General features: G+C 35.7%; 1 protein-coding gene across 1 annotated transcript in view; it reads right to left on the reverse strand.

Moving 5' to 3' along the window:
• KCNH8 (potassium voltage-gated channel subfamily H member 8) overlaps positions 1-16,547 on the reverse strand; it is a 230,048-nt gene that overhangs the window by 16,665 nt on the left and 196,836 nt on the right. Inside the window, exons 12-13 of the mRNA XM_019663741.1 lie at positions 16,333-16,465; positions 13,737-13,813 (exon numbers count right to left, since the gene is read on the reverse strand). Coding sequence (XP_019519286.1) covers positions 13,737-13,813; positions 16,333-16,465 — 210 coding nt within the window. The remainder of the gene's footprint in view (positions 1-13,736; positions 13,814-16,332; positions 16,466-16,547) is intronic.

Consider the following 16,547-nt stretch of genomic DNA (forward strand, 5'->3'; position numbering starts at 1 on the left):
TATATATATATATATATATACACACATATATATATTATATTATATCTTAAGAAACCAAAGACTCAAGTCTTGATGTGGGCTTCTTATATTTCAGAAGGCAATCTTTTCAATACAGGCTAAAGGTGATCTTCTTTAAAAGCTAACCCAATAAAAGAAAACCTATTGAACTGGGATCCAGGTCTTCTTTCTAGGCCTTTCTGTACCACGTGCTGTATATGTGATTATCTCTGGGCCTCAGTTTACCCATCTGTGATGGGAGCATCTTACATATCAGGATTTCTAATTTCTCTTCAAACTCAAAACTGAGATTCAATTTTTCTCTTCTACTCAATGTCCTAATGCCTGATGGTTAAAATAGATATAATGTGTAATCCAAGCATCTTTTATTCATTCATTAACCATAAATGTGTATCTATTATTTGCCAATCATCAAGCAGAGAAAAAAGCAGATAAAGATTCTTGCCCTCATAGGACTGACATTCTAATGGAGGGATAAAGACAATGGAAAATGTAGATAAATAAACTATGTAGTATAATAGAGGTTTGGTTGGGCTCTGTTGGAAAACACATTTGTAAATAAATTTGGTGGAGAGGGTCTGCTATTTTGAAAAAGCTGGTCAAGGAAGACCTCACTGAGAAGTTGACATTTGAACATAGAGTTAAAAAAGAGAAGGGAAGAGTTCACGCAAGTAACTTGGGAAAGAGCTTTCAGAGCAAAGAACAAACACAAGTCCTTGAGGTGCTTTCATAAGCTAAAACATTATGGTAGACAATAACGTCTGTCCTGGAAATACCTGTAGGGCACTGCGGTCAGCTGTGGTCTCTTTGAGAAACTGGGTCAGGCAGAGGGGGCAGAGGCAAAGGAAGTTGATCATGATGATGAAGAATCTGGATTTCATGTCATATGAGTAAAATTTCAAGGAAGAGAACATTTATAGATGAGGAAAATATGCCACAGAGTGGGAGGAAGAGATATTAGCTACCTTTAAAATTTAAAGTATTCTAATTAAAAAAAGAACATTTATGTAGATTTTTCTATGTAACTCAAGAGGGCTAGAAGTAGGAAAAGTGAAAAGGCTTTACAAAGAGTTATATCAGCTAAATGTAGAGAAGAGGTTTCTAAAAGCTCAATTAATTGAGAAATGAAGTAGGCCACGGTTTGTCATGGTCAGCTGCAATCAAAAGCATTTGGAAAAAATTTTAAAATATAGATGCCCAGTGCAAACTCTAGAAGTTCTAGGTTCAGTTAGTCTATTGGCCACAAGAATAGTTATTTAAAAATATATATTCATTATTTTATATAGTAATATATTAAAAAAATATATATAGTTATGTAAAAAAAATTCCCAAATATTTTTAAAGCATAACCAGGTTTGAAAACAACTGAAAGATTCCTCTGAGGTATGGTGAGCTTCTTACTACAGAAAATATTCAGGCAAAATAATTTCTTGAAAGTAACCTCAGAAAGAAAATTCCTGCATTAAGTAAAAAGTCAGAATAGATGGCCTCTATCTCTCAATTTTCAGATTTCATGATTCTACCACATTATGAAATAATAATAATATCAAGCAGAGGTTGCTTAATTATTTGTTTCAGAAGAATTCTTTTACCCATGATTTATAACAATGGACTATTTCAAATTCTATCCCATCGTGTGGTCATATCAGCACGAAAAGAAAATTGGACTAATTTTGTATTGATTTATGTATATTGTGCTTATTTCTCATTGTGCACAAGTGAATGGGAAATGTCAATCCTCGTTTCTCTAGGTGTCTTATTGTTCTCTAATAGAAAGACTGAAAAAAAATCCAAGCCTTTTTTTTTTTTTTAAGCTGAGCCTTCCTGCCACCTGGTGGCAGCTCAGCAGCAGCTCATCTCAGGCCAGGAATTGAACCGCTGTTGCTCAGAGCTCAAACTCTTGAGGGAGCTCTTAACCAACTGAGCCACTCAGCCGGCCCCAAGCCTTTTCAAGTTCATGTAGATTTATTTTCTAGTCTTGAACTTTGAGTTACTTGAGATACAGGCTATTATTATTTTGAGGAAATTCACAGAAATTTTTTTTTGGGGGGATATAATGCAAGTTCTCAAGAGCCTTGTGTTCTATTTGAGGAAAGAAGAAATGTACACAAAATAAATCATATAAATAAAATAAAATGATAAAAGCAAATTTGGAATCGCAAAGTTAGAAAACAGGAGTTGAAATTCAGAGAAAGGATTTGGAAATTAGGATTTGCCATGGAAGAATCCAGAAAACTCATAGGAGATGTAGGGTGGAATCAATGCCAAAAGAATTGAAGACCTTTTGAAAGACATATGGGGCTCTCACTTTTAAAAAGGGGAAATTCATGTGCCAGGGAGAGGATAAGAAAGGAAACAGCCTCTGCAATCCCTTCCAACTCTTAAGATCCTATAAAAAGAACAGCAATGTTACCTGTACTTGTTGGATTGGATCAATTATTGAACTTAGTTTTCCAATTGAATGGAAAATTGCAGAGCTATATATTCTTTTAAATATATATAATCTTACAAATTATATAGGAGATATGGGGGGGAATACTTATATTCAGGAAAGCTAGTTATTCTGAAATGATCAGTTAGTAGTCAATAACTAGCTACCATCAACTGGCTAGTTATTAGTAATAAGCAATTAATAACTAATTGTTTAAATTTCATTTGAATTTTTCTATACTTGGTGGGGTACATAGTAACTCATTTTACTGAATACAGAGGTTGCCAAAAAATGTATATACATTTTAAGAAAGGAAAAAACTGTACTAAATTGTAATACTCAATATATACTGATAACAAAAGATGAATACAAGTCATGTGTAGACATCATTTAGGCACCCCCAGTATTTTCCATTTACATCTCTAGAATAGACCCACTTCCAAGCCAACATTGCTCCTTGGAGGCTGGCTTGTATGGACTTTATCAATAGGCTCATTGGCTCGTTGGCTTCTGGTTGGGTTTGGCCATTGCAGAACAGCAGCAGATTGGAGGGAGGTAGGAGAGAGAGAGGTCAGAATATGAGGCTGCTCCCCTCAGGGTTGAGGTGGGCAAAAGGTTACAGAAGTTTCCAACCAAAGATCACAGCTCCTGTCAGGTGGTCCCCACCCAGCTTCTCTGACTCAAGAATCTACAGCCACTCTCTCTCTACTCTGGCATGTTCAGCCCTGAGAGTTGTAGTGAACTTCCGTTGCTATTAGCCCCAGGGTAGGAGGAGCTGTTTCATCCTTTGCGTTTTCCCTCTGCTATACTAACTCCTTTTGTAAATATGCCTTTTATTCAACTCTGCTCAAATTTCCATTTGGCATGTGGCATTGGTCGCCACTGGGCCCTTACTGATATATTCATTTAGTTCCTTTACTCAAAGATGAGAAAAGGCCTATATATAAGTGATCATAGACAAAGAGGACAAAAACAGCTCCTCTCCAAAAGTTACATGCATTTTAAATCCACATTCCACAGCATAAACTTGTGAGTGACAGTCTTTTTTCTTTTGAGAGATCCTCATTATTCTTCAGTGCTTATGTATGTATGTATTTTTATTTATTATCAGTAAAACTCCCATGAGAGTTACAAATATGCCTATGCATAGAGGCTTGAGAACTGGAAAATAACCAAAAAGCATCCTACAAATCATGAATTAGTTGGATATATTCCAGTTTAGAAACCTGTGTCCACAAAATGTAGCATTAATATCAATAATATATATGTACTAAAATGAAAAAAGCAGAATGTTTTTTCCAGCAGTTAAATGGATTTTGTTTTTCTATGTCAAAAGCTTTGTTTATATTTTACTTTTGAGAGTTGATGGTCAAGAACAATGTATGATTATGATGAGGAAGAAAAGTGACTATATAGTCAGCTCTGGGGATGGTCTGGCAATTTTGTCAGCACATTCTAGTTGAACTAAATGTCAATGAAAAGAGATAATACCATGAGGATTTACTCATTTGGTTTCCTTATGTGAATTATTGATAGGACCCTGAATTTCCATAGCCATTTAGAAAAGTCGTAAAGCAGTTCTTAAAGAACAACCTGTTATTACTATTCACTTTCTTCGACTCAAGCTGACTTCACTGACTTGATTTAGTGACACGAATTTAAACGTATCTGCTGACTTTGTAAAGTATAACCTAGACAACAACTGAGAGTCTCTCTCTCTCTTTTCCAGCAGAAGGCATTTCATTATCTGTATCTGTTTACTTGGGTATTGTATGATACATTTAATTGGTGGATATTTTGGCATTCAACTTGGAGCAAAAGAAGGGGAAGACAAAGTTTCTCTATTAACTTTTGGGTGCTGTGGTAGCTATTACTAGTGTTTTCCCAGTATTCACTTGCTCATTTCTGCTGGGGCACCTAGAAGAGGATACTTTCTTGCCTCTTGAAACTAATTGTGCCCGTGGAATTAGTTCCAGTTAATGAAATGTGGACAGAAATGATATGTATATCCTTTGAGCCAATTGATTTCCTGGGCTCCCCTTTCAAATGGAACGTAGTGTACAGGTAACATTTCCGGTAGTGATGCCCCCTTCTGCTGACCGGTGTTAGGTATTTTGCTTGAACAAGAAATAAATTTTAAACAATAAGATTTGAAGTTTGTTACCTCAGTATAATTTACCTTATGACAGTCCTATCTGAGAATGATGGGACTCTTTAATATTTCAGAAGCTTTTTGGAGGAGGTTGAAAGACGTTGATGTTACAAAACAAAATTTGAAATTTGGCTTATAGTCTTGGTGACTATATAAACTGGTCTTTTAAAGCTTTAGGAAAAGAGTGGGTATAAGGAGATAAGGGTATAAGCTATGTTTAAAGAACATGACCTGTGATCCAATTATGAAATGTAATGCAAACAGTCATTTCTGAAAAGAAGATGCTTTCCTGTTGGTCTCAATAGCAACAAGACCTTGGCCTCTAAAATGATAGAGGCCAAGTTTGTAAGAATAGGTTTTTTTCTTATCTCTTAAGTTAACAATGTGCTAATGTGTCAAATGAAACAAAGGGCCTCAGATCACTCAGTGAGACTCTCAGTAAAGTACTGGGCATCAAGAATAGCATAGGGCGCTCCCAAATTTTGGTTCTCATCACACAAATGTATAACTTACACCATATGGGGTTGTAAAGGGTAAGACTGAAATACTTTCCTGAATTCTGGAGTTTGAGAAAATGTTTTATTTTGTTTCACAAAAAGAACAATGACATCTTTGCCAAAGAGGAATCTTTTTTTTTTTTAAATTATATCCAATCAGGATAGGATTATTTCTACCAAAGCAGTTTAAACATTAAAATAGGCCAATGACTTCAACTGGAAAGAAAGCCACTGGACTGAGAAACTGAAGGCATTTGATGGATGTGGTGGTTCATTTTATTTGTCAGCTTGTCAACTTGACTGGGCCACAGGGTACCTGAACATTATTCTGAGTGTGTCAGTGAGGCTGTTTCTGGGTGAGATTCACATTTGAATCAGTACACTGAGTAAAGCAGTCCACTCCCTAACGTAAGTCTCATCCAGTCAACTGAAGACCTGAATAGGACAAAAAGGCTAAGAGCGGATTCCTCCTGTCTGACTGTTAAGCTGGGACATAGTCTTCTCCTGCTTTCAGATTCAGAGGGAAACATTAGCTCTTCTTGGATTTTGAATCTATTGACTTTTGGATGGGAACATATGCTACTGGCTCTCCTTCTCAGCCTTTTGGCTTTGAACCGGAACTACACTTTTGGGTCTCCTGAGTTTCCAGCTTGTCCACTGCAGTTCTTACAGCTCCTCAGCCTCCATAAGTGGATGAGCCAATTCCTTGTACTTGAAGTAAACTTTAAGCAGTTGCAAAAGAAAAAAAAAAAAAGTCAAGAATTTTCTGGGAATATCAAAAGGAACCTGAAATGAGAAAGTAAATAAATCCTGGTATATAAAATGGGGGAAAACCAAGTAGGGACTCAGACTAGCATAAACCAAAAAAGGAAGATAAGCATTTTAGGTAATATCTGAAGGAGGTTGCTTCTTTAGCCCAGTGCTTCTCATGTTGTTGCATAATGTGCTAATTAATGGTAAACAAAATGTTAATAGCTGTGTTGTCATGAAAGTGATCCATAAGCAAATGCATTTAGTCAATGTAGGCTAAAAATAAGTTAATGGAGTGCTTTAATGCAAGAATTCACAGAGTTTTAGTATGCTGATGATCAATGTGCCTCTCTAAGAATATGAATTAATTTTAAGAAAAATATAGCTGATGTATTTAACCACAGAGGAATTATTCTGTAAGTTTTTATTTTAATTTGCCTGGAAAAGAAGAAAAATGTTTAAGCATTATATGTGTTTTGCAATCCTACTTTATTAAGTCACCATCATAAATATTTTGATCATATCTCAAACAAGAATATTTGATAAAATAAGAAGCTCACAATTAGTAAGAGAAAGAATCAGACATGAGTTAAGTAGAAAATAACAAAGCTTCACCTAGGAAAAAAGAGAGAAGACTCAAATTACTAAAATCAGTAATCAAAGAGGATCTATTACTACCAAGTTTACAGAAATGAAAAGAATTGCAAAAAACACTGCTAGCCAACAAATTAGATAACTTAGATGAATTAGACAAATTTCTACAAAATCACAAACTATCAAAACTGTCTCAAGAAGAAATAGAATATCTAAATAGACCTACAACAAGTAAAGTAATCCAATAACTTTCCACAAAGAAAAAAGCCTAGGACTAGATGGCTTCACTGGTAAATTATACCAAGCATGTAAAGGGGCATTAATAGCAATTCTTCACAAACTCTTTCAAAACATACAAGAGCAGGGAACAATTTTCAACACATTCTATGAGACCAATTTACCTTGATACCAAAACCAGATGAATATATCAAAGGAAAACCAAACAAACAAAACTATAGACCAATAACTCTTATGAATATAGATGCAAAAATCTTCAACAAAATATTAGCAAATTGAATCCAGCAATATATAAAAAGGATTATACCATGACCAGTGGTATTTATCTCAGGAATGCAAGGTTAGCTTACCATCCAAAAATCAATTCATGTAATACACCATATCAACAGAATCAAGTACAACCTCTGCCTTCCCCCCAAAACAACAAACCCATAACACATTATCAGCGCAATACTTGTATAAAACAGCATTCAACAAAACGTAACACCCCTTCATTATAAAAACCAGTACTATAAGGGAACTTCCTCAATATGAGGGAATTTATGGAAAAAACACACAAAAAATAAAACTACAGTTAACATATAATTCAATGGTGAAAGACTGAAAGATTCCACCCCTCCCCCCTACCCACTCTTTCCATTTCTACTCAGTATTGTACTAGAAGTTCTAGCCAGGGCAACTAGGCAAGAAAAGGTAATAAATGGCATTCAAATTAAAAAGAAAGTAATAAAACTGTATTTTTAGATGACAGGATCTAACATAAAACATCCTAAATAACCCACGCAAAAGTTATTAGAACTATTAAACAAGTTCAGCAGGATGACAGATGATCATGCAAAAATCAGTTTGATTTCTGTACACTAGCAATGAACAACCCAAAAATAAATAACATGATTCCATTTACAGTAACATTAAAAATAATAGAACACTAGGAATAAATTTAACCAAGGAAGTGCAAGACTTGTACACTGGAAAATACAAAATATTGTTGAAGTAAATTAAAGAATGATATAAATAATTGGAAAAAAATCCCATGTTTACTAACTAGAAGACAATATTGTTAAGATGACAATACCTCCTAAATTGATCTATAGAGTCAATACATAGCATATCAGACTCCCAGCTGATTTCTTTTAGAAATTGACAAGTTGATTCTAAAATTCATATGGAATTTCAAGGAACCCCAAACAGTCTAAACAATCTTGAAAGAGAAGAAAAATGTTGAGGGACTTACACTTCCCCATTTGAAACTTATGACAAAGATATTGTAATCAAGACTGCATGGTATTAGCATATGGGTAGACATATACAGCAGTGGAATAGAATGATGAGTCCAGAAATAAACCCTCACCTCAATGGTCAGTTTAGTTCTGACAAGAGTGTCAAGACCATTCAATGGGGAAAGTATTGTGTTTTTAACAAATGGTGACATGACAGCTGAACATCCACATTGAAAAATTAAATTGGACCCTTACCTCACACCACATACAAAAACTAACTCAAAATGGATAAAGGCCTAAGTGTAAGAATTCAAACTAGATAACTTTTTTTTTCTGTAAAATGAAGAGGCACATTTTATATTTGGAATAAAAATTAAATCTACAATTAAAGTACATATTCTTCTTCAATAGGGAAGATTTTTTCTGCACCTTTTATTTTATTATTTATTTATTTATTTATTTAATTTATTTTTTTATTGTTAGTTTCAGGTGTACAGAACAATGCAATAGTTACCCTTTTCACCCTCACAAAGTAACAACCCCACTCCCCCATCTATTGCCCTCCCACCCCCGATATCATGCTTATCTATTACAATTCCATTGAATCCGTTCCCGCTCTCTACTCCATGTCCCGAGACTATATGTATATATAACAAACTAGATAACTCTTAAAAGAAAACACAGGAACAAATTTTCATGACCTTGGGATAGGTGATGGTTTCTTAGATGTGACCTAAAATCTCAAGAAACAAAAGAAAAAATAGATAAACTGGATATCACTGAAGGAATATTTCAAAGGAAACCATTATGAAAATAAAAGAATAACTTAAAGAATGTGAGAAGAAAGCTATAAATTATAACTTGTATCTAGAATATATAAAGAACCCTTGCAACTCACTAATAAAAAGACAACCCAGTTTTTAAATAGGTAAAGGGTCTGAACAATTCTCCACAGATATACAAACAGCCAATAAATACATGAAAAGATGTTCAATATTATTAGCTATCAATGAAATGTAAATGAAAAACGCAATGAGATACCACGTCACACACACTAGTATGGTTATAATAAAAATGTCAGATAACAAATAACAATTGTTGGCAAGGAAATGGAGAGCAGGGAACCTCCATATACTGCTCTGACAATAGCCTGACAATTCCTAAATTTTTAAACGTAGCGTTACCATATGATCCAGCAATTCCACTTAATTAGCCAAGAGAAATTAAAATGTATGTTCACACAAAAACTGGTGTCAATGTTTTACGAATATTCACACTATTCATAAAACGATATCTGAAAAGCATTATTCATATTAGCCGAAAATGGTAACAGCCCAAATGTCAATCAACTGATGAATGGATACAGAAAATGTAGTACATCAATACAATGGAGTGTTACTTGGCAGTGAAAAGTAATCAAGTACTAGTATGCCACAACATAGATGAAACTTGAAAACATTATGCTAAGTGATAAAGTCAGTTACAAAAGGACCACACATTATATAACTCTACTCATATGAAATGTCCAGAATAAGCAAACTTATAGGTACAGAATGTAAATTAATAGCTGCCTAGGGCTGGGCAGGGTGGGGGTGATGACCTCCAGGCATTAGGGGTGATGGCTATGTGGTGCACAGTTAATTTGTGGAGTAACGAAATGTTATAAAATTGATTATGGTAATGGATGCACAACTCTGTGACTATACTAAAGCCTTCAGATTGCACATTTTAAGTGGATGAATTATATATGTTAATCATACCTCAATAAAGTTGTTTTAAAAAGGAGTAATAAATAGTATGAGAAACCAGACCTCTCCCTCAAAAGAGTCAATGTAAGTTGTTGTTTCTACAAAGCTCATGTTTTGTTTAGGCATCTTACACATTTCATTATCCTTAATATATTTGGATTAAGGAGAATGTGGATTAAATGACCTAAAATTAACTGGCTTTTATGAACATACAAAATGTAATGCTAAAAAAATGGCAATCAGAGCATTTGAGCCAAAGTGCACCCTGGTAAATGAGGCTGATTTAACAAGCTACCTGCATTGTTTCAGTTTGACAATGAAGATTTGGCTATAATTATCTTTGGTAAGCTTGACAGGTTCTTTCCTGCCTATTTTTATCATCATTTTGCCATTTATATGTTTCGTGTAATATCGGATAATGGTTAAGCATTGTTGAACTGGCATACTGGGTCTCTTTGCCCTTACATCTATAAATCTTACAGAATAAGTATTATTTATATTAATATAGTGACATTATTACATCAAACTACTTAGCGAAAAGATGTATTGAAATAGCAACAATTTGCCCTGTCAGTCTCTATTCTAATTTTATACTGAGTATCTTCATAGCAAAAGGAAAAGTCTCAAGTGAAAGTAGTCATTTTCATGATCAAATATGTTTCCCTTAAGTCCATTCATTTTATCCCATAAGCATTGACTAGTTTTTTCTCTCCTATTACTCCACATTGGGTACTGTTAGGTAGCAGAGGGTGGGGGGTGGGGGGAGTAACTTGAGAGTCAGTCACCTTTTGTTGGTAGAACCATAACCTTGAATGAGGAGGAAATGAGCATGTGACCCTTTATTAAGGGAAAGCATCATTTACATATGGTATTAAGTTCTCACAACAATCCTGTATTACAGATTTTACTTTGACAATGTAATAGAGAGATCCGAATTTAGAGAAGGTGAACACTTTGCCGAAGTCAGCGAGTTAACTTTACGAATAGGCATCTAAATATCCGTCTGTCTAGAAAGCTTACTGTCTTTCTCCACTGACGTGCTTTATATGTCTTATGCCTGCTGGGCAGAGTACACAGCTTCCCTTGGTAGGCTTTGCCATGGTGTCTTTCTGGGTCAACCAGATGACAGAAATGAGAAAACACTCTAACCCTTGCCTACAAACCTTTTCAGAAATGGAGCATTTGACCTACACAGCCCATGGCCCCTCCAGTGATGTTTTGTTGTTATTTTTAAACAATTCCCTTAGAATTGCACTATTTTTTTTCCTCTGCTGTAAAGCAGTGGCTCTGTTTTCAAAAGTGTTCTAATATTAACAGCTGTCCTACATCTTTTAAACTCTCTTAACTGTTCGGAGAATGTAGGTTATTACCAATATTGTTTCGTTTCTGAGTTTTGTTCTGTGTTTAACCTGCTGATTATGAAATCTGTACATCAGTGAACTATTTCTTTACATCTTAAATGTTGGAGCAAATATCAGGATGGAGATTCTGTAATGTTCTCAGCTTTACACAATGTTCAACGTGACTCGCATACATTGGGGATTGATCTTTTGGTTGCAGAGTTCTAATCATGCAATACATCCACATTTGTTATCAATTCTTCTCTTCCTTACTTCCCCCCCAAAATAGAGTGAATCAAAAGATCACATGTGAGAAGTAGAAAATAAGTGAAATGGAAAAATTAGGCTTGGACTTTAAAAGACAGATTTTTTTCTATATAAAATAACATTACTTTGTAGGAGATAAGAGGAAAAATACAAGTAGGAAGTTAGATAGGACATAATTTTACAATTTGAAGCCAATTTGTATTTTTATTCTGCCTGTCTTAGTGGGTTTTAATGCACTACCCAAAGGGTCAAGACAGTGTATAAATTAAATTATGTGTAAAGGATAAGATTTTTTCACTTAAGCTTCAACCATGAAGAAATCAGATATTTTTCTATAAAGAAAAAAGGAAAGATAATTGGACCATTGTTATTTTATCTTAATCTTTTAATTTCAATGTATGACAAGATAAAAAGGTTTATGTCATCTCACTGGAAAAACAATCATGAATACAGAATCACACTGGGGAAATATTTTGTTTTTCAAGTAGTTATCTATTTTAACACATCTACCACTGGCTCACATTGTCAAAGGAAAATCATATAGCATGTAAATTTACAGATGTAACTTGGAAAACTTATGTACATTTCAAAAGGTGAAGATATAAACACATTTTTTTCCCCCCAGAATAATCACTAACTCCAGTGTTTGAGCTAAGATATTGGTCAGTCAGTTCTTAAAAACCATTAAATAATCTTATCAAATGTGAGAGAAAATAACTAAAATGGTATTAATGTTTGGTTTTCGCTGAAAACAATACCTGAAAAGAAATTGAATAGAAGGTTAACGTCCAGCTCTTCAACAGGGTATTCAGTGTGTTTTGTTTTGGGTTTTTTGGAGGGTGTATTTTTAATAAGAGGTTATTTGGGTGATCCAATTTATGGTCAAGTCCTTATGATTTAAAAACTTTCAGTCCAGTTTTTCCATTTCTGTCTTGTTAGCCTGCCCTTTGGCCCTCTTACTTCTTGTTAGCAACAATCTTACTTCCAGAGAGTATAGGTTGAGAAGGAGAGGTGAAGATTTCCACTAAGCTGAAGAAACACAAATTTAAAAAACAACAAAACTTTATGACAAGCTACCCAGTCTTCCATTATTACAGATAATTGGAAACTGATAATGATTATATGAATTTCATTTCTCTCAAATCTTATCACCAATTGGTTATATTTTCGGCCAAGTTCTCATCAGATAATCTAAAACTTTAGTCCTAGAAGGAATTCTATGACACTGTCTGTGTCTGTCCACACATCCTTGCCCTTGGTCTGCCATGAAGGTCACCAAAGACAGGTCCGGGTTTTCCTGCATATTCCTATCTGAGGAGTCTTTCTAGTCCCCTCTGCAGTTTGGCCTGCTGAAGGGCTAGGGAGTTAATCCCTGAGGACCACTCTCCACTCCACTTTTCCTTGCCTCGAGGTGGAACGGTTCTGAGTTGTCCTACACAGTCGCTTATCAGACCCCAGCAGGACTGAGCCCCAGTGGCCCACAGAGTTAATTATCTCAGTAACACATCCTTATTATTTTGTTTTCCTTTCTTTTCTGTCTTACTTCTCTACTCCTTCATCCTGTTTCCTGGATTACCTCCCAAATAAACAATTTGCATCCAAATTATTGTCTCAAAATCTGTTTTTGTTTTTTTGTAAATTTCATTTTATTTTTTTAGGGGACATAAATTGAGACAGTAATTCAGAAATGGCCTTCTCTATTTATACAAAATAGCCAGAAAGTAGATAAGTGGTTGCCGAGGGCAGAATGTGGGAACAGGGGTTAATTGTAAATAAGCATGAGAGATCTTGTTGAGGGGGTAGGGGTAAAAATAGTTTAAAACTAATTGATGGTGTTAGTTGAACCACTCAGTAAAATTACTGAAAATCACTGAACTGTACACTTGAAACGGGTAAATTTTATGTTATGTAAAATACACTTTAATAAGGTTGTGTAAAGAATTACCTATTTTACATGGATAGATAGTAACATTCACAGAAATAAAGTGCTTAAAGTTGCATATCAAATACGTGACAGAGACAGCAGAGTTTCAGGCCATTTGATTGCTCTGAGCTTCAGTTTTGATTCATCTATGGCCTAATGACCTTGCTTTAACTCAGTAAGAATTAAAGTATGTGAAAAAGGTGAAAAAGCACTAATTAAAAAAAAGATCAATACATGTATATCCTAATTATAATAATGTTCACATATGTTCTTACTTTATGCTAAATGATTTATCTAGATTAGCTCAATTTCACAGTGGTTGACACGGTAAGCATAATTACCATAGCCTTCTCACACACGGGGAAATAGGGCTTGAGAGAGGATAAGTGACTTATCAAAGATCACGTAACTCAGAAGGTTTAGTGGGAGTTCATCCATGGTGGTCTGACATTGGAAACCATACTTGTAATTACTGTATTATACTGCTTGTGCTGGTACCTAGGATTTATAACGCCTCTTACCACTCCAGCATGACCAGAGAAAAAGAAAGTTCTATACCTCACTGTTGAGTTTCTTTATCTGCTGCTTGGTCTCCTCTGCTTTGATGAAAAGAACAGCAGCTCCAATCTCTGGGTCTGAAAATTGATACACACATACACATAGAATGAGTTTTTTAGGGAAAAACCTCATGTTTTGAGAATTGGGGCCACAGAATAGGGAAGGAAGCTACTACCTTGAACCTTTCCTGATGACGTTGCACTGTAGGGCCTGTGTCTCTGGGATGGGAAAAGCTTCTAGTACTCCCCTGGACATGTACTCCTCTGCGCATGGCATACTGTTTGGAAGCAGGCCCACATCATGGTGGTGGCTGTGACCACAGGAACTGGATGTGTCCATGGCAAATCCCCCCTTCCCCTGAACCAGAGAGCACCATGTTCCAAGGTGGCACATGTTCTCTTCTTTGACGATTCTCTAAAACATTTGTCACAGCCAGTGCCCAAGCCATAGAAAAAGGTTGTTCTTTTCCTGCTTTCTTTTCTTTCTGAATATTGATTTTTGTGCCCATGAGAACATTTTTCTCCCACCTCTATTTCAGGTGCTAATCTCCACTGCAGGTTTTCCATCTCCTCCTGTGTCTCTCTAAAAGGTAATTTCTCCCATTTCCCGATTCTCTCATCTCCAATTTTTCTCTACCTACTCTTCCAAATGCATTTATTTTTGTCAGGGACAAAAGTATAGATGAATCACTGCTAGCTGGAGTGGAAAAGATATATATATATATATATATATATATATCCTATCTTGAAATATATATATATATATATATTTATATATATATTTCAAGATAGCATCATTCTAGTATCCTAATTCTGGTCAATTGTGGATAGAAAACTTGTTTGTGGGAGAAAAAAAATCTCAAAACAATCAAAAGTGGCAAAGTAATAAGAATTCATTTCACAGAGATATTTTGCAAACGAACCTATTCATTCAATGAATGATTAGCGATCATATACAATAGGGTAGGCCTCCTTTAGAGGAGATAGCAATGAATGAAGGAAATATAATTGACCTTCATAGAGCTTAGAGTCTAGCAGGGAAAAGAAACATTTGAAAAGTAATTATGCAATAAGTTTAGATTTCATACTAAGAGCAATAGGAAGCCCTTAAGGGTCTTACGTATAGGAGTAGAGTAATAAGAATAAATTTATATTTTAAAAATGTTCACTCTTTATGGAGAACAGTGTGCGATCAGAGAAGAGACTTTGGTGGCAAAGCAGGCAAGAGATGGATGCAGCAAGAAAAAGAGTGGTGGCTGTAATGACAGAAAGTCTTAGAACTGAGAGATATTTAGGAGAGTCAGGAAATGTGAATGGATGAGTGTAGGGGTAGATGTTGGGAAAAGAGAGACGAGGAAGAAGCTAAAAGGGTGGTGGGACCAGAAATAGGTGGACGGGCATGGTGAGGTTCTGTGCATCGTCTCCAGGCCCAAGTGAACCAACAAATAAAACTTCCAACTGAGACCCACCGCCAGCTTTCATAGCAAATGCTCACACCAGTTTGACTATAACAATGATTTCCATGCCCCTTGCCCTAACAGAGTAACATCAGCACAGGTCAATCAATTGGATGAATGAGCAGGATTGTTAACAGACATCTGCACTCCTTCTTTCTCTACCTTCCCTCTCACTGTGACTCCATCAAAGAGTCTTACAAGGACCCTCCCATTTCCCTAGGAGATGACGGGTGCTGGGAAGAAGGATTGTTGACTGAGATGGAATAACTGTATTCTACCAAACGAAGACATCCCCCCAGAACTGTACATTCAGAAGTCCTTCTTAAGCTTGGCTTAGTCCATGGAGACAGTTGCTGCTAATCAGGAAATCCTGATACAAGAATCTCAGAGCTGGGTGGGAAGGGGAGGGGAGAGTTGGCACGGGATTGCTGGCCTTGCATCTGATCGTTTGCTGATAATTGTTTTGGATAGTTCGTGTCTATTTAATACCTGTTCATTACTCTATTAAACAACAAGTATGTCTTCTTTACAATATATTTGTCATTTCTGGCCTTCATCATGTTGACAGATCCCTTTGTGGGCAATGAACTTAAGATGAAAGGGAGAGAACGGAGGCATGGCTAGGTTTGGGGCTACCCCCCCCCATGAATTCACCATCACTAGAGGGCAGTGCTTCATAGAGTTATCCATTATTTCTAACATTTCTACATACTTCTGAAGTTGTTTATCCTCTGACAAAATGCAAGTACGTAACCTATCACCAAATAAGTTGGTTAAATATAACCAATGCTCCTACAGTGCATAACTAACAGAGCATTTTTTCTGGGTAGTATTGTTTTTGTGGATTAGTCCATATTTATAGTAGGAAAACGTAGTTACTCGCTGATGAGCGGCAGAAATTTGAGTGTCTTATGCACCATTTACCTGGGCTGGTGAATGGCAGGTCATCTAGCTTAGACTATGATATCTTAATAACTTGCAGATGGCAAAGACTCAAGTCACATTATTCCATGGCATTGGTAAAGTTCTATCACATGGAGAATATTCCAAGAGTGGGAAGCCGAAAAAAATGCTTATGCCAAACATTACAAGTTAAAAAGAAATACTGTCCCTAGAGAGGATGCTAAATATAGAGCTTACCTCTGAGAGGAGGAGAAATTCTGGGATCTGGCCTGATTCGTTCAGAGCCAAATTCAAAAGTCTGGCTTTCTTCACTGCTATTTCCATCTTCAATTCCATCAACAATCCTGTTTAGAATAAAGGAAATTTTTAGCTGTGAATTTATATTCATGGGTTCTAGCATTTCTGTAAGCCTTAAAAATAGTGTATTAAATTTCTAAATTCTAGGGCTGGCC

This window comes from Hipposideros armiger, unplaced genomic scaffold (assembly GCF_001890085.2).
Source record: "Hipposideros armiger isolate ML-2016 unplaced genomic scaffold, ASM189008v1 scaffold_403, whole genome shotgun sequence".
Classification (NCBI taxonomy): domain Eukaryota; kingdom Metazoa; phylum Chordata; class Mammalia; order Chiroptera; family Hipposideridae; genus Hipposideros; species Hipposideros armiger.